We start from the raw sequence: 27,506 nt of genomic DNA, 5'->3' as shown, positions 1-27,506 counted from the left end.
GTGTACCCTAATACATTCAAAGTTGCCAAAACAAAAACAACAACTTATCCATTTTTGTCAATTTTCATTGGCTTAATATTAAACACGAAGATTAAGCATTCAGGTATTTTTGGGGCCCAAGAATTTTGACCAATGGCTTGCTTTGGGATAAGTAAAAACAATGTCTCCCGTCTTCTGAATCCTAAAATCTTTCAGTCTCTTGATGGTACAATTACTCTCCTCATATCAAACAAAAACATCAAAAGGTTTTAGAGATGTACTCTTATTTATCTAAAGTACATTTTAACAATGAATAATTTGATGGCAACTTTTACAGGGTAAGATGGTTACAAAGTACAATAATTATCATGTAAATTAGAAGCCTGAATTCAGATTGTTTTCGGCAAAATATATACATTTCAATAACATTCTCATTTAGTTAATAATCAAAAGTTTCAGATTCATTAAACAAGACTATATCTCTTAATCGTTAACCCACGAGTACATTATTTTAAAGATTAAAACAAAGCTGGGGGTATAAACTTGAGTTGAAATCCTGAAGGAATTTTACAAAAGACTGTCAAAATCGTTTGTTTCCCCCACAATTTCTTACAATAGAACGCATAGAATCTGCAATATAAAACTTACAAAACTAAAATGCACCAAAATTAAAACTAATTAAATTAAAACTAAGTGAAAATAAAGAATTTATCAGTCTGATTAAAATCAAACCTTCACCAGCTCCTTCTTGGCGGTAATTTGATCAATCAAAATAAAGAGGAGCTGGTGGAGGTTTGAGCTTTTTAATCAGACCGAGGCTTGAAATACTCTCCCTACCATAAACTATACTAATTAAAATAACAATCTCTATTTACAATACATACAGTTCTTTGTACAATACATATCCAATTCTGCACTATATATGACAGGTGGGGTTACATAATGACAAAGTTTGATAGGATAATAACAATTAGAAAAAATAATGTACAACAGCATCAGGAAAGATAGCCAGAGTGAGGTCATAGAAACAACAATAAGGATGTTTTGTATTGATTATACAACTTTATCTACACCTGATAACCATCAATAATATAGCGCATGTAGGTGTTGATTGTAACTCAGTTGAATATTAAGGTGAACAAAATAGAGTTCATGAACAAAACATAGTTAATTCAGTAATTTCTTGCTTCAGTTTATCCATTATATTAATTCTCTCTTTTATATGCTCCTCTATGAAACAATTTGCTAAAATATAAATGAGAATAAAAGGATTGAATAAAAGTCAGAACGAAGGTAGTATGAAAACCTGAGACATTTGCTGCCACAATTACATATAAAATAGGGAAGGCGGTTCCATAAACATCAAAAAGTCCACTGTTCTACAAGATTGTACATTTGGCCCCCACACTGGTATGAGCAGAAGTATTCAGAGTGCCATTTAGTGATACAGTAGCAGCATTTTCTTTCTCTTTTGACTTGAGTTTCTTTACTTTGCTCTCCTTCTTGTTTTTCCCTTTCCCATCTTTCTTCACTGCATCAGGCTGGACTCTTGCGGGGGTACTTTTCCTTTCTGCTAATTTTCCGTTGTGATCCACAGGAGAGCTGAGAGCAGGAGATAGAACCTGTACTGATTTCTGGTGCTTCTCCTCTTTGCCTGTTTCCATTTTTGTTTCTTCATTTGGGACAGGAAGCTTGGTTAGCAACACTTGAGGTGTTTTAGAAACTGCTTCAGAGGTATTTGTTTTTCTGGCAGATTTCATCACCCGTGGAGTCTTCATGGGGGTTTTGAATTCCACAGATTCATCAAAGGAATCATCTACTGTGGTCACAGCATCACCTCCTTTCAGCTTGGCTGGAGTCTTTCTGTAGGACTGCCTTGATTTTTTCTCTGTGGTGTCTGACACAGCGGGGGTCATTCTGACTTTCTTTACCTGAGGAGTGTCCAATTTTTCAGTGAGATCAATCTTTTGTTTAACTTCTGTGAATTTTGGACTTTCATCCTTTTGATTGTTGCTCATCTCTGGTGACAGTACGACTTGGTTTTTCTGTACATCCTTGGTGTCCATCTGTTGTGTTTCACTATCAGTAGCATCAGCTTTTGGCTGCTCTATCTTTCTCTTCCTTGTGCTTCTAGACACAGCTGGAGTTTCAGATTTACTTTTAGCTGCAGACCTCAGCTTTTTGGATGCAGACTGGGCTGGAGTTTTCCTCATGGATTGAGGGGTTTTGTTGATAGATGAATTTTTGGGAGTATTTTGTTTAACATCATTCAAGGATTTTGTAACCTGGGGGGCTGGAGTCTTCTTTGCACTCCTTAGTTTCCTTGCAGAGACAGATTGCTTTTCCTCAGAAACACTAGACACTGGACGGACAGGGGTCTTAAAGACAGGATCATCAACATTCTCGGACAGATTTTTTTTTGGTTCTTCTGTTTCAATGGACTTGGAGACAGAACGTCTTGGAGTCTTTTTCATCTTCTTTTCAGCTGGAGAGTTTACCCCCTCTGTTGTGGATTTTACTGCATTTGGCTGGACAGATCTTCGCTTGGTAGCTGCTCCTTTGACAGACTGTGTAATGGAGACATCTGCTGTCTGTGATGTTCTTGATGAAGGCCTAGATGGCGGTGATTTTGGACCGACAGATCTACGCTTCACTGCAGTTTTCTTTGGTATGACAGTGTCTGTTTTGGTCGTTGGTTTGTTCCTACCAGTAACAGTGACCTTCTTGGTTTGGGAACAAGCCTCCTGCAGAGTTTTACCTTTCTGGTACACTGAGGACCTTCTGGTGCGAGTCGTTACTCCTTGTGGGGAGAGCACCTTTCCTGGACCTTTCTTTGGCTTTTCTTGGGGAGTAACAGCAATGGTTAGTCGTATTCCTCCTTTCCTACTCTCTACATTAAAGATGGAGGATCGTCGGGATCTGGTGCCAATAGGGGAAGACCTTACAGGCTCGGGGAGTTTGAACAAAGTATGCCTTCTAGAGTTTGTGGGCTTTTGAAAAGTTTTCCCTGTTGGCATGACTGATCTTCTGCAAAAAAAAAAAATGATGGATTAATTTGGTATTTAAAAATCAATATAAAAAGTAGGCACAGTCACTGGTTAACATGATTAATACCATTCAATCATTATATTTTGAAATATATTGTTTTTAATATAGCTGCATGGGTGTTTACATACAGAATGAGTAACATACATGTATGTTAATATCTCTTATTCCCTTTTTTTATCCTGTGGGTGAGTTCATATTAATGTAACAACCACAACCCTGAAATTGGATTTTAGCCTGACAGTGTGATGATATACTTTTAACAGCATTCCCAATTTGTGACGTCAAAATAAAACTTAGATTTCAACCTTAGAGCACCCTGTCTGTTATAGTGATATGAATGATGTAGGATTCCACACACTTAGGGTGCAAAACACAGTTTTATATGTAACGTTATAAGGATGTTTTCAGATGAGGGGCAAGCAAAACTGCCCCCTATAAAATAAATTGTTAAAACATGTTACATATATATATATATATATCAATAGAAAGATAAAATTGTGAATTTTTTAAATATTTTAAAATAATGCACATGTAACTTAATGCTAGAATTTATTTGGCACTCAAAACATTCATGAAATTCTGCATGTGTAAAATCCGGATGTTTTTGGAGTTATCGCCCTTTATTTTAGAGTTTCACAAAATTAATTATTAAAATTTTTCTACATACTTTTTTCATGTATTCGAAAGATAATTAACTATATTATGCAATTGAGAATTTAAAAATTTGATTTTCATGTATACCGCATAAAAATAGCAGGAAAATTCCTACCCATCATGCTTTTCCCCAGAGAAAACCCCCCTGGATTTTATACGAAACTGTGTTTAATAGCTACCTTAATACAGACAAGAATGTGGAATGTAAATATACTAGTATACATGTACGTACTTAAGTGATTGAATAATTATCACTGATATTCAAATGTCAAAATCAATATTAAACATGCATAGCATAACAATTTCATTATGTACCAGATCTTTCAGCATTTCTTGACTTCAGACAGTAGAACAAGTTGTATTTCATTCCTGATCAATTAAGGGCTTTTGATTATAACTGATCATGAATTGTGTAACATTACTGATTATCTCACACAAATGTACATGTACAAGCTATTTGACAGTCAAATTAGTTACAAGGTACCGTAATCTAATTTCAGAAGTCTCAAAAAAGGTGCCCACAACCTAGGTTACAGAGTTAGCTAATACTCTTATATCAGTAATATGTATAAAAGATGGCTTATTTATGGTCTTGTGCAATCGCAACTTATCGGGCCTTTCCGGCAAGCTCAAAAAAACACCTCGAATGTATTAACATCACCGGATGTTAGAATTTTATACAAAATGGAGTCGCTTCCCATTAAAATTAATATCGGCTAGACAGCATTGTAAGTCACTTCTGTGGTATATTTTAGGGTATATCATTGACTTTAATGAAGTATATTTACATTTTCCAGTGTCTTTGCCTGTGATAACACTACGTATCGATTTTGTACTACATAACCCATCCCAGTGGGCACGCAACGTTGTTTCAACGTTGAGAAATGGTTGAAATCAAGTTGCAACGTTGATCAACCATTATTCAACGTTGAATCAACGTTGAAGTTTAAACGTTGAAACCCAAACAATAACTCAACGTTGATTCCACGTTGAAGACCAAACTTATTTTCAACGTTGAAGACATCAACCACTTTTCAATGTTGAAACAACGTTTCAATATATTAATGAAACTGAACACATATTTTCAAATTTAAACTTTCTTATCATTTGTTTAATTTAGGTTTTTCTTATATTTTGTAAAGCGGAAGCATTAAATGACGTGTTTTTACAAATATTAAATGTTAATCTGAATACAATTTTATCTTAATATATATATTCCAATTAAATTAATATATTAATGTCTTATCCAATTAAAATATCAATTTTCTTTTAAATGAAAAGTTAAATTAATATTTCACATTACATTTTTATAAAAAAGATTGTTTTCATACAAGAAATTTGAGATTGAGCTGTGCGTACAGCAAGTGGCTAATTGCATTTTAACTGGGTCAGTGAGAAGGGGATGCGCGGACCTATCACTACTGCAAGCACTACTGATCAAGGGAGTTATGCAATTTACCAGGATGCTCTATGTCAGCTTGACCGCTAAAGACGCTATTTGTGAACAAAGAAAGTCAGTTCTTAGGTACACCTCGTGCAGTCACTACACAGATTTTATGTACAGTAAAATGCCAGGATTTTAGCTTTTGGACGATTAATTTGTGACTATTTTATATTTTACACTGGAGTATCTTGGGAGTTATCTTTTTAATCAGTCTGCAGAATGCAAATGATGAACTGACTATTGTGGATTCTACGTTTTTGTGTTGACATCCTTTGTTTCATGTTATGGAAAACAAACATGGCTACCATTTGGCGGAATGTACGTGGTTTCTCCTACAGCCTTATTTAAAACATTTTGAAATGTCAAGTTCAACTTTTTAACGAGGACTTAATACACATGTACAAGTTGTTTAGCAAAGGATATACTCAAATACTACTGCGATTGAAATAAAGGCTGACTTTATACATTTGGATTTTTTTAATAAAGTGTCAAAACACATATAACAGCACAACGTAATAAAAGACGATATGTTTATAAACAACATTTTACAAAAATCACTTAATTTTAACTTTTTTTTCATTGTCATATCTTTATATTTTAAACCAGATTTCAACACAATTTATACGTTGAATCAACGTTGAATTTTGACGTTGAAACAACGTTACATTTTCAACGTTGCCTCAACTTTCATATGCAACCTTATTTCAACGTTGATGCGTGACGTTGAAACAACGTTGTTTCAACGTTGAAATGCCCACTGGGATAATACAAATGATGCCAAAATGAGGTGCCAGCGGGGTTTGCTTATTTATATTTAAATGTTTAATCATACGATGGCTTAAAATCATATTATAAATATAAGTAATAAGGAATCAGTCTTTGAATATTATGAGGTGATAATTTCGGTCTGGGCGTGATCAAATCTATCATAAAGCCCTTCAAGCTTATTGGATTTGATCATGCCCCGACCAAAATTATCACCTCATAATACTCAAAGAATGATTCCTTATTCCTTATGTAACTCACATTTCAACAGATCTTAAAATGTGTTGAATTTATATCAAGTTTTATAAAAAGGGGGGTTGTCATGGACACCTAGATACGTATTACATTCGAAGTGTTTTTCTGAGCTTGCCGGAAAGGCCCGAGAAGTTGCGATAGGGTCTTTGTGAACTGCCATCTTTGTTTAAATATCAACCACAAACTGTAGTAAATAAATAAACTATCAAATGGTGAGAAATACAGTATTTGACCAAATAATGATTTGTATTCTACACATAAAATCAGACCAAAGATTCCTATATGCCTCAAGATAACTAAGACAGACATATATTTCAATTGTTTATATCCTCTTACCTTCCCTTATGGATTTTGTTAACAGGAGAGTCATCTTGTTCAAATGTCATCTGACTACCAGAAACCCAGCCTGGAGTTTTGGGACTGTAAAACTTTGCTGGTGACAACCTGCAATAGAGTCTTGAAATTTATATAACATCCATATCAGAATCAAAGCTTTCCTAAAGCATGTCAAACTAAAATCAAAAAGCAGAACACCATAATAAATAATAAAAACATATAATGGTACATATAAAATAATTATAACTAATATTGTAATGTCTAACCCTGTGGCCTTTTCTGGGGTTTTGGTGAGTCCTCCTCTCCGAGGGGTACGCTTGATGGTGCCAGGCATTGTGTTATTCTTATTTATACCTTACCCTGAAAAACCAAACAGCTGACTTGAGTAACCTGTTCACGTGGATATACTGTAAACCTGCACTGAACTAGATCTAATACAGTCATTTGGGGTACTTTGAATAATCCTGCATTCAGTGTTTTCGGAAGTTTGAGGTATCACTATGGCAGTATGCAATATATATGAAACATCAACCAAAAAAAAAAAAAAAACACACAACAGTCATCAGCAACAATAAATCAGTTATCTATACAAAATTTTAAGAGGAAATATTTATACATTATATCATAAAATTATTTGTGAGATAATTAATACACAGTCACTTGCTATCCTCTATGGAGGGAATTAGCAAGGTGAAAATAATTTTCAATATTTCTCATTTATGTTGTAGCCTTAATAGTCAAAGAAAATTGCGTCAAACTGTGTACTGATAGATCAGCATCATAAACTTTTAGAAATTAAATGTTCTGACTTTTTACAATCTTTTCAAATAAATTGCTGCATTTTCAATTCCCTTCCTTTTGGGGTATATCAAATCAGTGACACATGTTACTGTGTACACATACTACACAATAACCCAAACTGATTTAATAAGGGCTTGCCCCTTGTTGTTTGTAATGCAAAGCAATGATCATAGTACAATGCTAAGCGATTAAAGAAAAACTTTCAGTAATGTAACAGCATCGTCGGTGACCCACGTGTGATTCACATCAGTATAAATGCACAATGTCTTTAGGATCAGTTACAAGCTTAAATAGGAAAACTTGCTGGCCAAAAGTTGTCACATTATATTCATGTGAATTAAAAAAAAAAAAATACTTGATATCAATATCAAACACTAGAGAGCAACATGCCAAATATATGATTGTCAACTTTTCTTTTTTCCCTATATATTTTATCGAAAACAAGACTTATTTCTAGAGTCTATAGATTTTGAAAAATAAAGTAGATTCAATTTTTGACATACATTGAAATTTGTTTTTAGACAATTCTTTTGTAAAAAATTATATTTCAAACAAAAAAGAAAATGTTTAAGTGCTCTACTCTATAGATCTATATATCTTTGGCAATATGCGAGCCAAACTCTGGATTGTGAAGAACTGAAGGTTAGAAAATTATGTCAAAATGATGCCAAAAAAGCTAGAGAAATTTTGAATTTATCAATCCAACTCTTTTTTAAAATTGGTAAAGGGATTATTTTTTAACTATTCTTTGAAAAATGTTGGTTTTAATGAAATAGAGAAAAGAAAAAAAATTGACATAGTTTGGGCACCCGAGTGTAACAAGGGATTATTTTTTAACTATTCTTTGAAAAATGTTGGTTTTAATGAAATAGCGAAAAGAAAAAATTGACATACTTTTGGCCACTGAGTGTATAGAGTAAAAAGAAAAAAAACTAGATACGATCTCGTTACGAGTAACGAGTAGGTCTTCCTTGCGATTTCTGTTTTTAATCATACCATGAATAATCGATACAATTTTAGAATTATCCCCCCCCCCCCACTTTCAGATAATGTATACAAATCCATTATTACGTAATAAATGGGTGTGGCAATGAGTTTTCCAGATAGATATTGCTACAATTAACAACTTTGCTTTATAATGCATTACGAAATCTTAATCGTTTTTATGTAATTTGTAATAGACTTTACGAGTTTCTTGCCCCCCCCCCCCCCTAAAAAAAGGGGGCCAGCCCCTTTTTCTTGATTTCTTTGAAAAGGTCTTAAGAATACTAACATTTTTTGTTCTTACACCCATCTAAAATTGTTGATCATTTTTGAGATACAAATGTATGAATATTTTAGGGGCCAGCCCTCTAGATCCTTAATGGGGACAGGAATTCGTGTTTTGATAAGTGGAATCGATTTAAATCATAAATTCAAACATTTTCTCTTCTATCATGTCAAACAGAAAATGTCTACTTCTCTAGTTATATTGCGTCAAAGTTTAAGTACTTTGGCCCCTAAAAATCCCTAATTACGTAATAAATGGGCGTGGCATTAATTTTTTCTAATAGATATTGGTACGATCAACAACTTTGCTTCTATATTGCATTACAAAATCTTTATCGTTTTTAAGTTATTTGTAATAGAGTTTAAGAGTGCCTTGGCCCCTTAATAAAGGGGCCAGCCCCTTTTTATTGATTTTGTTGGAAAGAACTTTTAATTCTCTACCACTTTTGTTATATATGTCTAAACAAAATATCAACTGATAAAAAGATATAAATCAAAACGTGTGAAAATTTTGAATGAAAATTCGTGCCCAATTTTCGTGCCCAGGCGAGCTCCAAGAAATGGTGCAACAGGCATTAAACAACTACATGCTGCACAACTTCAAACTATAGTCTACCTATCCTGAAAATTTCAATTTCATATCTCTTATGGTTTCCGAGTTTATAGCTGCACAAAATGGGTCGTCAAAAATTACAAAATGGCCGACAATTCGGTACCGGAGGTGACTACGAAAAAATTAAGAAAAATGTATGAAGTTTAGATCACGCCCAACCATCTGTGAAAAAATGGTTGAGATCGGTCGAATAGATTTCGAGAAATCTCGTGCACAAAATTTGGAAAAAAAAAATAATAATAATAACTAGAGCAAAGCTCGTTGCAAAGCAACGAGTGGGTCTTCCGTTAATGTCGGAAGTAAAGCTGAAAGTTCCTGTAAGAAGCAGAGCTCTTAAACCAGTAACAAGAGAAAGTAAAATAAAAAGATGAAAAAATCGAATAATTCCTGGTACGACTTAACAAAATCCGAATGATTTTAAGTACGACTTAACAAAAACCTTCTTGATTTTAAGAACAACTTAACAAAAAAAATCCGAATGTGTCTAAGTAAGACTTAACAATTATTTTTGGTACGAGTTAATTTTACTATTAACATTACGCTATTTTTTAAACCAAGGACGCGGAAACAAAATTTCCGGAAAAATTAATTTTTAAACCCCGATATCTCTGTAATGCATCGTCTGATTTTCAAACGGATTTCAGTTTCGTATTCAGCATGACGAACTCTACAAACCTCGTAAACATTTAAAATTAAAACGAAAAATTCGAAAATTCGAAAATGTTAAAACACTTCCGGTTTAGACCGGAAGTGACGGAAACTAAATTCCAGCCTTATGTCCAAATAAAAACAATCAATGCTTCAACACAGAAAATTCCAAGTCTCTATCTTGAAGCGTTTTTGAAAAACGCCCTGGACAAAATCACTTTTTTAAAATTTAAAAATTGACGTAACGTTGAAACGGAAGAGACGTTGTAGTTGAAAATTTAACATCTTTTAGGGACGATGATGTTTCATAATCCCTGAAAGTTTCATGTTAATCCGTTGAAAACTTTTTGAGATATTAAGCTTTAAAAAAGTCAGAAAAATAAAGAAAAAGAAAAATAATAATAATAAAAAGAAACAATAGAATAACAAGAGGGTCTTCCGTTGGAAACGGAAGACCCTAATAAGAAACAGTACGAAAACAATAAGGTCTTCCGTTGGAAACGGAAGACCTTAATGACATACTTCTAATTTTGGACCTGGGTGTATATATTCACAGTGACGTATATATACATGTCCGTGATATTCAAATGTATATAAACAAGGGCAATACATATGAATATCAGGGACATAAATGAGGAACACGCAAAATGCTACTAGTGTCAGTTCGCTCGATATACGCAATACTCGCAAAGCTCACCGGAATTTACAACAAATTCACTTAGGATTTGTGGATTGTCAAAACCCTATCCACGCCACGAGCTTGTGCGGGACCTACTGTTGAATCGGGAAAAGACAGTGCCCCGCTAATATGAACTTAAACTCTTAAAAAAGATTATTGAACAAAAAAACATATAACAAATAATTTAAAATGTTAATTTTTAGCAAACGAAAAAAAATGTAAACATACATACTTTTCTAATTCGCCGCCGGAACTACGTCAAATTTAAACTTTTCTGTTTTCGATCTTATTCAGCCAATGGGAATTCAAGGACACCGAAATTCAAACGTAAACTGAGATATTACTACGCTGAAAGCATTGAAATCATATCGCCTTGAGGTAAATATTTGATATATTATCTTTTAAAGATTACAAAAATTGTTTTTTTGAATTTTTTTTTATTTTTTGCATACATTTTATATACAATTTATTATCAGTTACTCATGTTATATCTATTTATATATGAGAATTATTTTATGTATCGGATGTTTATTATTTGTGAATGCTATACGTCATCAATTATTCGCGCTTCGATTTCGATGAGGACATGAAAACCGTCGTGTAAATTAAATACATTAGTAAAAGGTAAGTGATCATTTGAAAATCGACATTGATTAGGTTTTAATTTTCCCGCATCCTCCGCCCAAAATGTTATCTGTTCATTTTGCGAAATACTGACAAACAGCAAATTTAGAACTTGTTTTTGTCATAATTTTATGAAAAAAAACCTCAGCTGGGTTCATGTTGTGAATTGTTGTTTTTATGTATAAGTATTGTCGTGCTAGAAGAAAAGCACGTCGATTAGTCATATTATATCTTCATATGTCTTCGATAACCATAATATCATCGACCTGTTTAGATATTTACATAGCTGACCCAGCTGTTCGAATGTTTGTAACTCGCGGTGTATATAGTGAAAGTCAAGGCCATTGTTCAAATAACATCACTAAAACTTAACTCTACTCATCCTTTTTTTAACTGTATTTAATAAATTTTAAGAATATTATTTTCAACAAAACCATTTGATAGAAACCAATTTTTAATGTTTTTATATTGTAGATGTTGCATGGTAAAATTGTTGTAATTAAAAGGACAGGTGCAGATGGGGCCCAGTTTCCTTTGACTGCAGATACTTGTGTGTTTGGAAGGTATGGTTTACTGATTATAAAGATTATATATTAAGGAATTAAAATATTTCTTGGGGGTTATTTTTTTTTTTTACAATATTATTGCATTTTCATTTCAAGAAAAACAGGTTTAACTTTTTATGTGTTAAACCCTAGGGGTGTATATATTTTAAAGATTCTAATCTTTTATGTTTACTTCATTTTTTGTGCTTTAGGTCCAGTGAATGTGACATAAGAATACAGCTTCCAAATGTTTCAAGGGAACACTGTAGGGTGACTGTTGAAAATGGTCAAGTAAGTTAAATTTTACTGTGGGGTGGCTGTATTAAATTTTTATAAAGAAAAAAAATCTTTCTGACATTGCTTTGTTTTATTAGTGATGAAAAAATATTTTAAGCACATTGCAATGATTGTTTACACTTTGAAATCAAGTAAAATGTTATGTAAGGGTTGACTTTTGATTGTGTTTCATTTTCCAAGGTGTTTCTGACAAATCTGAGCAACTCCAATCCTGTCTCATTAAATGGGAAAATTCTTGAAGGAAAGTCGAAACTCGTCAATAAAGATGTGTTCACCATTATAGACCGATCATTTAGATTTGAACTCCCAGATCACTTGCGTAACTCTTCACCTAAAAAGACTCCAATAAAATCTCCTCACAAGGTTTGTATTTATGACTTGTTTTTAGGATAAGAAAGCATTTTAATGATTGTATTAATAAAAAAGATAAATTCATCTATGCAATGAACCAGTCTTAGGATGAAACATTATTTTGCAAAGTTCTCAGTAAATTTGTATATATTTTAAGAAGGTTCAGTCCCAGCTAGTTTTGATGATGACCAAAATAATTTGTCGAGTCCCATTTGTGCACAGGGTGTAAATTCGTATATTTTGAGAAGGTTGAGTCCTAGCTAAATTTGATGAGGACCAGAATGATATGTTAGACTCATTTTACACTGGTTATATGTTCTAGTATGATAATGTAAAAATGAGTATCCCAAATAGTTTTGTTGTGTCCATATGATTTAGTGTGTTTTTTGAACTTTTTTTTTCACCACAGGGTTTCATGTGTTTACATAAGATAAATGATGAACACATAAACTCTTTTGCTGATTAATTTCATTAAAAAATCATTTTATAACCTGATATATTCATGTAAAAATGTCATATGCAACATATTTTATCCACCGTTACATAAAGCATGAATATTCTAAATCATTGGAAACAAACCTTAAGATGAATGAAAAAACTGTATCTAAAGATCTTTCAATTTACAATTTTACATTCATTGTAAATTTCCCCTTATGTTCACATTGGAAATGTGCGACGTTTAATTTCAAGCGAATAGGCTTTATAGCCTTTTCTTGTTGCATGAACACAAATAAAATGTCATAATGCATTTAGAATTATTGTAAGATTTAACAAAAGGTTTAAACTTACGTAACTAGTATGATATGTATTTTTAAAAAAAATGTTCTTTTAATTAATCTATTCCATTTATTACCAATTGCCAGGAGTTAATTCAGATGTGATTTACAAATCTGATCAGTAATTACAGTACCGGTAGGTGTGTAATATCCACATTTATATAGGATAGCTGTGTATAGTCCTCCTAACTGGCTTCTTCAGTTTACCTGTATCATCCATTCTCGGTCTCTTGTTTGTGAAGTCCAGAGAGTTTTAACTTTGCAATAAAAACAAAGGGCAATGGTAAATTTTTGGGGGGGGGGGTCTGCTTGAAATAAAAAGGCAATACCTTTATTATTTTTAAAAAAGGGCATGGCGTTTAAAATAAGTGCATGGCACCATTAAAAATGGGTGTGGTGCCGCGGCACGCTAGTTTGCTTCATATTCAACACTACACGTTTTGATGTGTAAATCAAAACAGAAGAAAGAAACTATTTGAAATAACAGGGGCTAGACTTGATACATCTCGAATTAATAATGTCGCACATTTTGATGTGTGAATATAAATAAACAAATTGCAGTTTTATTTTTATTTTGATGGTAACAGTAAACACTCGATAAGTGTCAGTGAATTCATATCATTTAGTTGTTGTTTATTTGAATTGTCTTGATGAAAAGTTTCTCTGAGTTGTTAGAGACCAATTTTGCTCATATCATCAGTTAAACATTGAACTTTCTAAGGCTAAAGATATACACGTGTTATAACTTGCTAGTACTTTGAAACATGCAGCCTTCGTTCTTATTTGAACCATTGCTTGTTTAAATTCTAGGTGCCTTTTGATCATTTAAATCTAGTTATAATATTGTATTTAAGTTTGGAACGGTGGTACTGACATGAATAATTTGATTCAGGATTAAAAAAAATATTCTATTGTAGAAGTATTCAAATTTTTTATAGATGAAGATGGACACAAAGGTGCTGACCCCATTGCAAAAGCCACCTTCATCTCCCCAGAAAATGAACAGGACACCTTTAAGTAAAAGTCCAAACAGAAGTTCAACACCTAAAGTAGGTTTATCAAACACTATCACCACTCCCAAATCTAGGGTACAATCTCCCAAGAAAACTCCAGCAACTGTTGGGAAGACACCTGTATCAATAGCAAAGTCTCCTGCTAAAAAGAGTCCAGGGATGAAGACCCCTACTGTTACTCCTGCTAAAACTCCCAAATCAGGAAGGAAATCCAGGAGTGTGTCGCCCACGCCTAAGGCCTCAGCAGTTGCTACTCCCAAGTCCAAGAGAAAGTCAAGGAGTACCTCACCAAAAGGTCTGACTGTCTCTCCTAAGTCTCGGTCACCCAAGTCTGTATCACTTCAAAGAAGCACAACCCCCAAGGTCAAAACACCTGTTGTGTTTACTTCTGATATTCCCCAGAAAGATGCTAAGAGTACACCAGCAAGAAATTCGAGGAGTACTTCACCAAAGGGTAGATCACCTAAGTCATCTTCTCCTAGGTCAAAATCTCCCAAGGCTAAATCTCCAAGGAGTGCTTCTCCTAAAGTTAAGTCTCCAAGGAGTGCTTCTCCTAAAGCTAAGTCTCCAAGGAGTGCATCTCCTAAAGCTAAGTCTCCAAGAAGCGTTTCTCCGAAGGCAAAATCACCAAGAAGTTCTTCTCCAAAGGCTCAATCTCCAATAATTACAACTCCTGTCCAGGCAGCCAAAATTGTCTCAACTCCCAAGTCTGGAAGAAAATCAAGAAGTGTTTCACCTAAAGCAAAGACTCCTATGGCTAAATCCCCTGTTCCTGCAAGCACTCCCTCAAAATCTGTTGGAGAATTAATGGCAACTCCTAAATCTGGAAGAAAATCGCTGAGTGGATCACCAAAACCCAAAACGCCAGTTGTTTCTTCTACTCCATCAAAGTCTGCAGAGCAGCCAATGTCTACCCCCAAAACAGGAAGAAAATCTAGGAGTGTTTCTCCAAAGAACAAAACACCTGCTACCTTGCCTAAATCCAGGAGCCCCTCTCCTAAGGCCAAGACACCTGCCAAAACTCCAGCTACTCCTCAAGTGCCAGTTTCGGTGGAAAAATCACCTAAATGGACACCTGTGGGTATGTGTTAAAAATGTAATGTTAGCAATACTATGAAAATGAATCATTTTTTAAAATGCATTCTTTTTTTTATTTTGTTGTGTGTATAAGAATAAATTATATTTATAAACCTTGTTTTGGTGAAATAGTATATCATTTTATATTTTTTTTTTTAGTGAACAAGAAGAAAGAGAGAAGGGTGAGTAAATATATATGTGTAGAAAGCTTTATCTTCATTAGCCCTACAGCCCAAGCTTTAAAATTTTGATAATTATGTGTCATAACTCTGAGTGGATAATTACAAGCTATTAGCTTTTTGACTAAAATTCACAGAGATTTTGGCTGTCAGAGTGACATTTAATAACTTCAAGAATAATCATTTAGTGTCATCAGACATCATATATAAATTATACACAAACAGTTTTCATTATTTTTTGACTAACAAATATTGAAAGACATTTTAAATGATAATTCATTAAGTGGATCTTATTTTACAATTTGAAGATACAATAACATTTATTTCCTTTTTTCAGTCTTTACCAGTTGGGACTGCAATAATCAGTGCAGGTAGGAGAAGTCACATTTTTATTCCTCTGCAATAATATATATGTATTTATCTCTGTGAAATTTTCATGGGAGTATTTTGATAATTTGAATTGCAGATCTTTTGTTGAGCATTAATATTAAGTACCTGGGGATTTAAAGCAATGCATGATAGATACCTTTTCAACATGCTTTGGAGAAATCAGTAATATTAAAGATAAAATTTTAATTCATTTATCAATTATCAGGATATTTTGTAAAATATCTCAAAGATATGCTTTGCTTTGTTATAGCATTGCCAAAGACACCTGCAAGTTCTGGAAAGAAAAGAAAGTCAACAGAAACTTTAGAATCCAGGTCCAAGAAAGCCAGAGTGTCATTTGGACCAAAGCTGAGCCCTGAACACTTCCTGAAAACTCTACCCCCATCAACGCCAGTCAGAAAAGGAGCAACACCTAAAAGACCAGGAGCAGGAGCTGAGTCTCTGAAGCCTCTTTTGAAGAGGAAATCTATTGCTGCTTCCAAGAAGTCCCCAATTAAGGAAGAAAGTCCATTTAAAGCAAAGAGTCCAGGAAGATCTCCTAAGGCTGGAGGCCGTTCACCAAGGAGTCCAAAGGGGGTTAAATCTCCTAAAGCTAACAAAAGCCCTATTGCTTCACCCAAAACACCAGGACAAAACAAATCAGTAGAAGAAAAACCTACTAGTCCACGTACAAGGAGCCCATCTCATGGGAAATCACCTGAAACAACACCTGCTGCACTGAAAAATACCCCAGCCAAATCACCACGCAGCAAATCGCCGCAGGCTAAAGCAACACCTGTTGCTGCAAGGTCACCCAAGTCTCCAGCTGGCAGCAAATCGCCACAGGCTAAAGCAACACCTGTTGCTGCAAGATCACCCAAGTCTCCAGGTGGCAGCAAATCGCCACGTAGTAAACCAGCAACCCCAATAAAGTCTCCGAAGAATACTCCCAAAAAGTCTCCAAAAAGTTCCAAGAAGTCTAAATCAGTTGATTCAATGGATGAATCATTTGCAATTGAAGGTTTGTTTGAGACACCAAATGTTTTCACAAGTACACCAATGACAGGAAGTAACAAGAAGAGAAGATCAGCAGTGCTGACCAAATCTCAATCCAAGAAAAAGCAACCAGTCAACAGAAGAGCAAGCACTGGAAATCTTGATGGCGTGAAGAGGTTGCTGAAGACTCCTAAAAGATTGCCAGACACTAGTTTTACGGGTTTATCTGAAATGATGAAAACACCAAAGGCAGCTTCAGCAAAGAAAACTACAACTCCCAAGGTTAAATCTCCCAAAACTCCATTAGAAACAAGTTACAGTGGAATTGCTGCCATGATGGCATCTCCAAAAGCACAAGCAGTCTCTTCAAAGAAAGGCTCTCCTAAAACCATTGTTGCTTCTCCTGTTGTGAAGAAGCTTGACAATACCATGGCTGATTTGAGGAAAGCTGTTGCTATTCGAGCAATCCTCGGAAAGGGGGCTACTCCAAAGATGCCACAGGTTGCACCTAAATCCTGGGCTGATGTGGTCAAGAAAGGCAAGGCTAAGAAAGTTCTTACCCCACAAGCTAGAAGAGTTGTTCATGTCAAGAGGCTTGGGAAGAGTAGCAAGAAAAATCAAAGAAAGGTATTGTTTTTGTCAGTCTTGTTATTTCATTAGAATGGAGTATAATTTTCTAAAACTTGCATCAAAGTCCAATTTTTTGCATAATTATTTTTATTTAAAATATTGTGTAACTTAGAAAAAAAAATTCTGTCATCCAAAAATTATATCACTAAATAGAGAGAGGGCAAACAGATTTTAAAAAGCTTCCTAATGTTAATATTCTTAATGTATATCATTTATAAAGCTTAAGCAAACTGTTTTGTTTGTGGCAAAGTTAACCATTGGATTGATTAAGAGTTTTAATTTTTTTTGAATTCCTCTAGTCCATTACTAAGACACCAAGAACCATTGCCAGAGCCACTGCACCTACAACAGGACATGCAGATTCACCCATGACCATTGTCATTGGCAAGAAGAGGGTGAAGACTCCAGCTGCTCTCCCCAAAAAGGGACGCAAATCATTAGGAAAATCCAAGGTATGTGATTAAGCTGAATTGTAAACAATTTTTTCCCTGGGATTTAAGGGTTATTTGCAAGAAATAAAGAAAGTTCGTACAACCTGCAGGTGTATAAAATAAGAATGCCATATCCATCCACAATTTGGTTAAGAAATTTTTACTTTGTTTACATTTAAAATGTATAACAATTTGTTTTAGCAGGCTATGAAGAACAATGCTGTCAGTCCATCAGGAGTAAAAGATCTGTTTAAAACTCCAAAAGCCAAATCGCCTAAGGCTAGATCTCCAGCGGTCGCCACTCCCATGAGTGCAGGAACTCCTCACTCCCTCTTCTCGGATATTCCTGACACTCCTAATGGACCTGGTGAAATGGCTGTGTCCCCTCTGAACAACAGCATTGCTGCAGCAAGTCCACGATTGTCTGGCATGAAGAGGCTGTTTGCTCAGCCAAAGGGAGCTAAGTCACCTGCCAGTCCACTTGGAATAGACAGAATGATGAAGGTAAAATTGGAAATTGAATGAAATTGATTTGAAATAGGAAGAGTAAATTGAATATAAACATTAAAGGCATCGATTTTAATAGTAATGAAGAATTTGGAGAGAATTTGAATTAATATGATTTTTTATTTATTTTGTGTTTCTAGTCGCCGGCATCAGCAAAGGCTGCAAAAAGCCCCAAGTCTCCAAGGTAATTTTATTAAAGTATAGAAGGAAGTGAAGTTTTATCTTTCTATATGCAAAAAGAAGGCTTGAATGTTTTCCAAACAATTCAAGCAGTGTATATTTTAGACATTTTTTGTTTCTTTTTATTTTTGCTGTTAGAATCACTTCAAAAGTCCATGTGCTTTTAAGTAATTTTTCAAATAAAGCTTATGTTGGCCAGTCAACTAGCTAGTACATGTATGTCATTGTTGGCCATCCTTATACTGACTGAGAAATCTAAAACATTTGTCAGACTCATTTTTGCAGACATAATTTGTGCAAATTGCACTTGTGACAGGCATCAAAATGATTTTGTTTTTATGGGTGAGCAAGACACATTTAGTAACATAGTACCAAATTCTACAGTAAAAATGAAAATAGCTCTAATTTTATGTACATATACAATGACTTTTACAGAAGAGGAACAAAGAGAGGGGCCAAAGTTTTAGCCACTCCACCTCAGCCAACCAAGAAGATCCGTGTGACCACCCCACAACAGAAAGCTACCAGTCCTGCCGTAAAGATGACAACCCCAGTGGCTCCGAGTCCAGCTAAATCTCCTGTAGCTAGAAGAGGGTAAGATTTGTTCCCCTAGTAGTTTGCATACCACTCAATTCAATTTTACAAAGTTTGTCCAACTGAACATTTCATTTTAAGAATGAGAATAAAATTGCTGCCTGATTTTTTTTATTTTTATTAATTTGATTTTCAGAAGGAAAGCTGCTGCGAAAAAGACACCTACAACTACAGGTAAATCTGCATATTTATGCCTAAAACATCAAAACCAGAAACAAATATATTTTGAAAGAAAGAAAAAATATGTGAAACTTATTTAATCTAAACAAGCCATACTTTCCACACACTTCTGTAGCTGTAATTCATTTTAAATTTTGGTCATTTTAGAAGGGTTTATATGCATTTAAAAATGTTGGAAATATAAAAATATATTTTTTTCCATTAATTAATCAATAGTGGACACATGAAAAATTTATCATTGGATAATGTGAAATCTTGCAGCAGAAAAAGGGACGAGAAGAGGAAGGCGTGCACAAGTCGATGTGGCCACTGTCTCACCTGCTGTTGTCCAGACTTCACCCAAACCTGTTGCTGTTGTGGCACCTATGAGCTCAAAAAAGAAGGTAGAGGAGGAAGCCAAGCCAGTCAAAAATGGGAAAGATGTAATGAAACCCATTGTAAACATAACTCCAATGAAGGAAGCTGTCGAAAAGGAGCAAAAGCGCACAACAAAGGAGAAGAAAGCTGCAACTCCAGTTAAGGATTCTCCTAAACCTGCACCTAAAAAACGTGCTACAAGAGGCAAAGCAAGTACTAAGGAGGATAAGGAAAATGAGCCTAAAATAATCAGTCCAGCAAAAGGAAGAAGTACAAGAGGGAAAGCAGCTGCAAAGGTGTCGCCCAAAAAAGCAACTGCAAAATCAACACCCAAGAAAGCAGCATCACCTGCTAAACCAGCAGCTCGCAAAAGAACTAGGGGAGCTGCCGCAGAGGAGACTGTGCCATCTAAGCAACAAAAAGTTGAAGAGATTGTTGAAAAAGAAACTACCCCTCTCAAAAAGAGTCCTGCTAAGGGACGTGCAAAAAGAGGACGAGGAGCTGCAATCAAATTGGCAACTAAAAGTAAGAAAGCTGCAGATCAAGAGGTTCCAGAGGAAGTAATCGTCACTGCTGTTAACAGTCCAAAAGCTCCAAAGAGGAGGGGTGGAAGAGCAGCAGCAAAAAAGGTAGCAACACCAGTGAAACCTGCTGCACAGGAAAAAGCAGCAACACCAGCAGTCAGTACAAAAAAGAGGACAGCAACTAGACAGAAGAAAGCTCAACCAGAAAATAAAGATTTGGTTGTTAGTGCAGCAAGTCCTGTAAAGGCAGCATCCCGCAAAAGGACCAGGGGAGCAGCCCCAGTGAATTTGAGTTCACCCAAACAACAAAAAATAGAAAGTGAGCCAGTGGCAGCGAGTCCTGTTAAAGCAACACGTCAGAGAAAGGGCAGGGCTGCCGTTGCTACAAAAGCAACACCCACTAAAGCAGCAAAGAGCAAAGCAGTGAAAAAGTCTCCTGCTAAGGAAACTAATACTTCTATGAATGTAACTGTAGCAACACCAGCTAAAAGGGCTACACGAGGAAAGAAAGAAACACCGAAGAAGAAAGCAACACCAGCTAAAAGGGCCACACGAGGAAAGAAAGAATCACCTGCAAAGGAAACTGATGTTCCCATGGATATCACTGTAGCAACTCCTGCAAAAAAAGCTGTAAGAGGAAAGAAAGCTGCAGCTTCAAAGCAGGCAAAGAACAAAGCTGCTACCCCAGTAAAGGAGGCAACACCGACAAAAGCAAGAGGTACAAGGGCCAAGCAGGCAAAGAACAAAGCTGCTACCCCAGTAAAGGAGGCAACACCAACAAAAGCAAGAGGTACAAGGGCCAAACCTGCAAAAGTTTCACCTGCCAAGAAAGTCACACCCAAGAAAACAGCTGCTGCTAAGAAAACTGCTGTCACACCTAAAGTTTCTACAAAGAAAACCAGGGGTAAAGCAACAGCCAAGGCTTCTTCTCCAGCTAAGAGAGTTACTCGATTAAGGAAGAAGTAAAATGTTGAATTTGTGGACTTGTTCAGGAGTTACAAGTTTATGCAAGATTTCTTTTCATAATCTTTGAATGAGAGGATATTAGAATATGAATCTTGAGAGCAAAAATTGAATAAGGCAGCAGCGATGTATTATCAATTTTATTTTTCGATTTTTATCTGTTAAAGTCAGAAATTCTAACAAGTGAGAGTTTTTAAAGTTCGGAAGATGTTGATGTAAAATGATATTCATATTTATTCTTTGTTTTGTATGAAAGAAATTTATTAGTGTGAAAGGTCAGGGATTTTAGAAAAAATTGTACAGATATTTATGTATAGTCAGCATTGTAACTTTGTTTCTTTTACATTTCTCCCCTTTTCTTCTCCGACTTCTTCTGCAATGTGTTCTTATTGATCTTATGTGTCTATTTTATATATGTTCAGCATTTTATCCAGTGTTCATTTTCAATATTATCCACCATTCTGATGTGTTCAGTGTAGTTATTTTTGTAACCTTAGACATTCATTTTATCACCATGTTTATTTTTAACTAGTGCAGATCTTTTTATTTTCATTTTGTGCATGTTTGTCATTTTTTGTGTATTGTCTATTTATGTATGTAGAAGTATTGGAGATGCATACAAAACTCGGAACCAGCATAGCTGGTGAGGTAGTATAGCTGTAAGAAAATAGATTTAGATCTCTAGTGGACGGATTAATTACTGTTTAAAACTCGATTGCTCCTTCTGATTTCAACAACTATTAAAGTGTATGAAATGTAATTGAAAAAAAACTTTTAACTTTCCATCAGTTTGTATAGCAAGATAAACCATACTTTTAAAGGAAAGAAGACCGTTTTCTGTTTTAAGTAAAAACATTTCAGATAAAATTGAGCTATTTTCAAACCAATAAATGTTTTGTATTCTAAATCTCATATGGATGATCAAATAAATATTGGAAGAAATTGTTTTTCTGATTTTTTTCAATGCTTAAAATACGGAGTAAATGTAGTAAGGTGGCATCATTTTTGCTATGACAATCGTTGCCCATTGATATTGACATCATGACGCTGACATCTGATGTGTGGACACCCATAATAAATCACAATTTATCCAAAGAATCATTGGATACGAGACTCAATTTTTGTTTAAATGAAGATTCATTGCATGCTATGGTTAGGTATAACTTTGCCAAAAAAAAGTGTGGGGGGGGGGGGGGGGTCTAAGCGCCCCCCCCCCCAGCCCACCCGGTTCCGACGCCTATGCACTGAGTTAGTTTTGGTTTAACGTGGTCTTCGTACTGAAAATTAGACAAATATTTCAATTATTAGTGTCTTTTCTAATACAATTATGTATATAGTTATATTTATTGAAAATGCATCTGCTGAAAATGTAAGAAGCGTGGCCTACTGGTAACGCGGAGTTCTTTTTGATTTTGTGGTCGCTGGATCGAATCCACTATAAGTAGTAATTTTTTTTTACTTAAATTGAAACATGGACAGAATAGAGAGGTTAAGTTCATGTATCTATTCTTCTGGATTCTTTTAAAATTATCTTGTTTAATTCAGTCTGAGTATGAGCATACCCATATAAACATATCTCTTCATTAACTTAGATCCATTGCATTTTGCCTGAACTTATCACGGTTCAGAATATCAACTACTGTTATACACAGAGTTTCCCGAATTTATGACAAATCACATAATTTTTATAGAATCAGTACAGTGTATCCAATTGCGACAGCTGGTTCCTGAAGCTATTTTTAGTAACAGGTACTTTCCGTCCAAACACAGTATACCTCTTTACATTGGGAGTATGTAAAAAAAAAAATTATATGAAAATAAGGAAATTAGGAGTGAAACTGAAGCTATAGATATACAACCCCCCACCCCCCACCACGGATTAGGATTTTGAAGATTTTGGAAAATTCAAAAGTCCCTTTTTTTTGTTGCTTCTTTTGGCGGAAACCCGCTTCTGCTTAATCAAGCACATCGCTGTATGCTATAGAATTACGCATTGAAAAATAATAAATCCACGATTCTCCGCCAAGCATCGTACACACTAAGTATTATATAATTACATGTACTTTTACAGTTATTACTGGCCCTAACAACAAACTACTATGGATGGTGCATCTGGTGATACTAGGGGTAGTGTGTCCCATACTACCTTAAATAATAAAAGTTGTGTACCGTGATTCATATTTGTCTGTTATTACTTTACATGCAGAGGTCCATCAGGAATCAGTCCACTTATTTTTGATATACAAATGTATGTGAATGATGAAGAATATTTTATGTACACATTCATAGGCGTCGGAACCGGGGGGGGGGGGGGGCTAGGCGGGCTTAGCCCCCCCTTTTTTTTTGCAAAGTTTGACCTAACCGTTAGGCACATAGCATCTGAGAGGGGCAAGCCCCTCCCCCCACTTTTTCTCACAGCAAACATAAATGACCACCCCCTTTAATTTAGAATAGAACAAAAAATGGATGGGATGGACGTCAATATTTGCTGATTTTTGTTTTCTTTTGTATTTGTTATTTTGAATTGGAAAGTTAATCAAAATTTGCTTAAATTTAAAGGTATATGTGGCGTATTTTTTCATGCTAAGAAATATTTGATTGATTTATTTATTTAAATAAGTTATATAAAGATATATCTTCACAATAAATTAAGCAGTTTATATCATTCGGGTTAAAAAGATATAGAAATAAATTTAAAAAAAAAATTATAATTATAATGGAGTCGATAATAAATCCAGCATTTGAATAAACCCCGCCTTAAATCGGTCACGTGATGCCACGCTCAGTCTATCACAACAACAATGGCGACGACGAGAAAAATAGGGAAAAGAGTACCAATTCATTTCCCATAGGGCTCAATGTTAACCTAAACCCACCTGGCTAGTTTGCTATTATACTTACAGACATATCCTTGGTCACATTTGAAAGTTCATTCCAAGCACTAACACAAAATCAATAGAAATACATAGGGTCCCATGGCGTTTATAGGTCAAAATTGAGCTTGTTTACAACTTACAGCGATCCGCAGCAAATAAATCCAAGTCCCAAAATTGACACCCATCCCCTATTTCAACCCCTCTTATTTCTTCACTTTTTGCAGTACTTCTTCAATCCATCATTCATTTTAAACAGTGATAAATTTACTTTGAAATAATCATTATTTCAGCAATTAATTCAGCCAATCACCTTAGCCATACCTTTTTCTGCGCGGCTCAATCTTGTATTAACACTTCTCTGATGTCAACATCCGGTGCATTGGTACTCTATATAGTAGCTTTTCCCCCATAGTAGGGCTTCTCCCTCGCGTTTTTGGTTCAGATTTTATAAAAAATATTTATGGAAACCCAGTAAGGATTAAAATCAATGTTTCTACACTTCCAGGTTGTATATCTGCATCCATCTGTCAGGTTAAGTTTCGTTTTGCCGATTTATTATTTTTATAGACAATGCCGAAAATTGAACATGTGTATAATGGAATAATACGTAGAACTTAATTAAATTAGGCAATTAATTGAAAAAGTACTTGGTTTCACAAGATATACACTTACATGTATATGTGAGTGAAAATGATTTGAGAATTTTGTAATAAATCTATCACTCCGTCTGCAAATTTTATTCAAGCTAAATCTCTGTTTTAGAGAAATTTTGTTTCCGATGTTTGAAATCCTGTTATAATGAATATAGTGCATATTCTTTAGGGTGCCATATCTCATAAACTAGAGATAACCACATCACCATATATTTACAGTGGCAGTGGTTAACAACTTGTTGATGACTCTAAAAATTTGAGCCCTCATGGTAGGGGCCCTCATTGTTTCAGGGCCCGATGTTTAAAACCCCATTATAATGATTGAATAGTGATTTATAAGTGGGGGCCCGAATATCAAATTATAGAGATGACCACTTAACCATATTTTTTCAGTGGTAGTGGTATAGCACTAGTATATGACCCTGAAAGTTTTAGTCCCAAGGGTAGGGGCCCTTAATGTTTCCAAGCCCGATCTTTAAAATCCAATTATTACGAATAGTGTATTTTTAGGGCTATATATCTAAAAAAAAAACAAAACAAGAAAAAACTAGAGATGACAACATCAGCATATTTTTACGGTCATTAGAAAGTAAAAACATCATTTGAAAATACACACTCACTTATATATTTCCTTATCAAAATGGTTAAAAACTACGTTTAATTCTGCTTTTCTTTTTAAATTTACGAGCAAAAATATAAAAAAAGGTACGCGGGTAAAATCATTATTTTTCAAAACATTTAATCAATTCATAAGATGACTAATGATATAATAAATAACTAAATAAATAAATCAATGAATTTTTATTCATGAAAGTAGCAACCGAAAATTTGTATATTTATAAATCACTTTGCAAAATAAAAAGCGGGAAATTTTGCAGGCAGTGAATGATAATATTTACATAAGGTTAGTTAAGGCTCCATTTCACATTTTCCAGAGTGACCAGCAAAGATACCGACTTTGTTCTGGTTGTAAAGTTACATTACAAAAATCTTTACATCATAAAACCTCGCGTTTCGTTAAAATTGTGCTTAAAGACATGTGTATGAATATGCGTGACTTTAAAACAAAATTGTAAACACTAACTTTACACCAGGCTTGGGGCGAATTACATTGTAAAGTAATGCATTACATTACCATTACTTCATGAATTTGGGCATTAAATTACCATTACCATTACTTGATTTTCTTGAAGTAATGCATTACATTACCATTACATGAGTAAAGTAATGCATTACCATTACCATTACTTTTTTTTTAAGTAAAGCTAATAAAGAGTTTTTGCAAATGTTTCAAATATACAACACTCTTTAACATATCTACAGCTTCATGCTCAGTATCAGGTTCAAATTCAATGAATAAACAAGAGTCATTCTTTATTTGCTCAATATATAATTATATTGTTGCAATATGAACAACATATTACATAAGTAAAATGATATTTATAGACATTTGGCATGATACAATATCAGATTTGAAATAGAGACACAGGATAACATGCGTAACAAAAAACCATTTTTTGAAAGTAATGTTGCGGTTTTTAAAAGCTAAATATAGATATATCACCAGATTACACAAATCTTTATAATTTTGGACACTTAATTTTATTAATTTATAAACAGATGATTTTTCCCAGTTATATTTCTTAAATATATTTTAATCGTATTTCTTTTTATGGAGGACACTTTAAGACAAAAGATTGCTGTTGCACTTCAAGATCGAAGTTTCAATGGGTTCATCTTTTAAATGCATCCATCTTCCGGGCTATACTAAATAAATGTTTTGCAGGAGCAGTCACAGCTTGGACTGGAAAATACTGTTTGACGATTTTTATCTTAGGATATATTAAGTGCAATAATAGATTAAATACATAAATCTTGTATTTTCTATCAGTCCAAACTAATGTACAGTGTAATTAATATACAAGAGAGAGAGAGAGCAAGAGAGAGAGAGAGAGAGAAAATAAGTAAGATTATTCTCAAATAGATCATAATATTGGAAGTAATATTGATTTTCATCATGGATGGACAGTGCATTCATTTTGCTTTTAAAGGTGCATGTCTGTCTCCTATTCTATTGAGACATAGTGAAGGGAAGGGGATTTGGGTGTTTAGCACTTCTTATAACAATAGATTGTTTTGATACTTAGATTATCCTGGGGGCATAGTGTGTTGTTGACACACTTCTTATTGAAGTGCAAACTAATGGGAGTAAATTGTTTAAATGATTAAAAACTCTTAATAACAACACTCTTAAAAATGTTATGAAATTGTGCTGGTATCTTTAGTAATATAAACAATTCAAAAATGAATTTTAAAAAACCTTTTTTAGTAAAACATGTACAATTAAAACATTTTTTTCTCAATTAGAATTATTTCTTTCATCTTTAAAAATAAATTTAATCAAATTCAATTTCAACTATTCATTTATTCATCACATTTTTTAAAGTGAACATGCATAAATATGCATAGTAATGCAAAGTAATGCCATGTAATGCCAGCATTACACTAGATTTTGGAAAGTAATGCATTACATTAGCATTACTTGTAATGCTAATTTTGAGGCATTACACATTACTAGCATTACTTTGAAAACATGTAATGCATTGCAATGCATTACCATTACATTTAGCATTACCCCAAGCCTGCTTTACACATGCCTTTAATACATAATCAATTAAAATACCCCTTACCCATGATTTAGAAACCCATCAATCGAAGTAAAACATTTCAGTTTCTCATCATATCATTGCACCCTTTCTCTCGTTTGATATTTAGAAGTAGAAATATACGATTATATTTAAGATCGTCAATTCTACCGGTATTAAATTATTCTTATTCCCTTCCTCTACAAAATTAAGTCAAATTTAGTCAGTTTCCTGGGAGGAGCTTATAC

At 34.4% G+C, this 27,506-nt stretch overlaps 2 protein-coding genes across 5 annotated transcripts; one reads left to right on the top strand and one right to left on the bottom strand.

Moving 5' to 3' along the window:
* Positions 1–241: 241 nt before the first annotated feature.
* On the bottom strand, positions 242–10,822 carry LOC128179725 (neurofilament heavy polypeptide-like). Of its 3 annotated transcripts, none has more exons than XM_052847266.1 (4): positions 10,724–10,822; positions 6,748–6,841; positions 6,482–6,589; positions 242–3,006 (listed from the first exon to the last, which is right to left on the bottom strand). In XM_052847266.1, the coding sequence occupies exons 2-4, from the start codon at positions 6,813–6,815 to the stop codon at positions 1,359–1,361; spliced, it is 1,824 nt and encodes a 607-aa protein (XP_052703226.1). In that variant the 5' UTR covers positions 6,816–6,841; positions 10,724–10,822; the 3' UTR covers positions 242–1,358. The 3 variants fall into 3 exon arrangements, with proteins under 3 accessions (XP_052703226.1, XP_052703227.1, XP_052703229.1); XM_052847267.1 differs by having other exon boundaries at positions 10,720–10,797; XM_052847269.1 differs by lacking the exon at positions 10,724–10,822 and adding an exon at positions 10,510–10,656.
* Positions 10,823–11,029: 207 nt separating this feature from the next.
* Positions 11,030–22,027, top strand: LOC128179724 (nascent polypeptide-associated complex subunit alpha, muscle-specific form-like). Of its 2 annotated transcripts, none has more exons than XM_052847265.1 (14): positions 11,030–11,115; positions 11,590–11,678; positions 11,873–11,951; positions 12,138–12,320; positions 14,023–15,178; positions 15,334–15,356; positions 15,691–15,724; positions 15,994–17,345; positions 17,648–17,800; positions 17,984–18,283; positions 18,427–18,470; positions 18,902–19,060; positions 19,197–19,234; positions 19,502–22,027. In XM_052847265.1, exons 2-14 carry the CDS (start codon positions 11,590–11,592, stop codon positions 21,085–21,087), a joined length of 5,196 nt encoding a protein of 1,731 aa, XP_052703225.1. In that variant the 5' UTR covers positions 11,030–11,115; the 3' UTR covers positions 21,088–22,027. The 2 variants fall into 2 exon arrangements, with proteins under 2 accessions (XP_052703225.1, XP_052703224.1); XM_052847264.1 differs by having other exon boundaries at positions 17,981–18,283.
* Positions 22,028–27,506: the final 5,479 nt, after the last annotated feature.

Source organism: Crassostrea angulata, chromosome 4 (assembly GCF_025612915.1).
Source record: "Crassostrea angulata isolate pt1a10 chromosome 4, ASM2561291v2, whole genome shotgun sequence".
NCBI classification, from domain to species: Eukaryota; Metazoa; Mollusca; class Bivalvia; order Ostreida; family Ostreidae; genus Magallana; species Magallana angulata.
Note: the sequence above shows the minus strand (reverse complement) of the source record. Positions and strands in the feature narration are given on the sequence as shown.

Bases quoted from the DNA above. Each gene is read 5' to 3' on its own strand.
- LOC128179725 (XM_052847266.1), bottom strand. From the start codon at position 6,815: ATGCCTGGCACCATCAAGCGTACCCCTCGGAGAGGAGGACTCACCAAA. The intron at 6,590-6,747 runs GTTAGACATTAC...ACTCTATTGCAG, and splicing joins ACCCCAGAAAAGGCCACAGG to GTTGTCACCAGCAAAGTTTT. The intron at 3,007-6,481 runs GTAAGAGGATAT...TTTTTTTTGCAG, and splicing joins AACAAAATCCATAAGGGAAG to AAGATCAGTCATGCCAACAG.
- LOC128179724 (XM_052847264.1), top strand. From the start codon at position 11,590: ATGTTGCATGGTAAAATTGTTGTAATTAAAAGGACAGGTGCAGATGGG. The intron at 15,725-15,993 runs GTAGGAGAAGTC...GCTTTGTTATAG, and splicing joins GACTGCAATAATCAGTGCAG to CATTGCCAAAGACACCTGCA. The intron at 18,471-18,901 runs GTAATTTTATTA...TGACTTTTACAG, and splicing joins AAAAGCCCCAAGTCTCCAAG to AAGAGGAACAAAGAGAGGGG.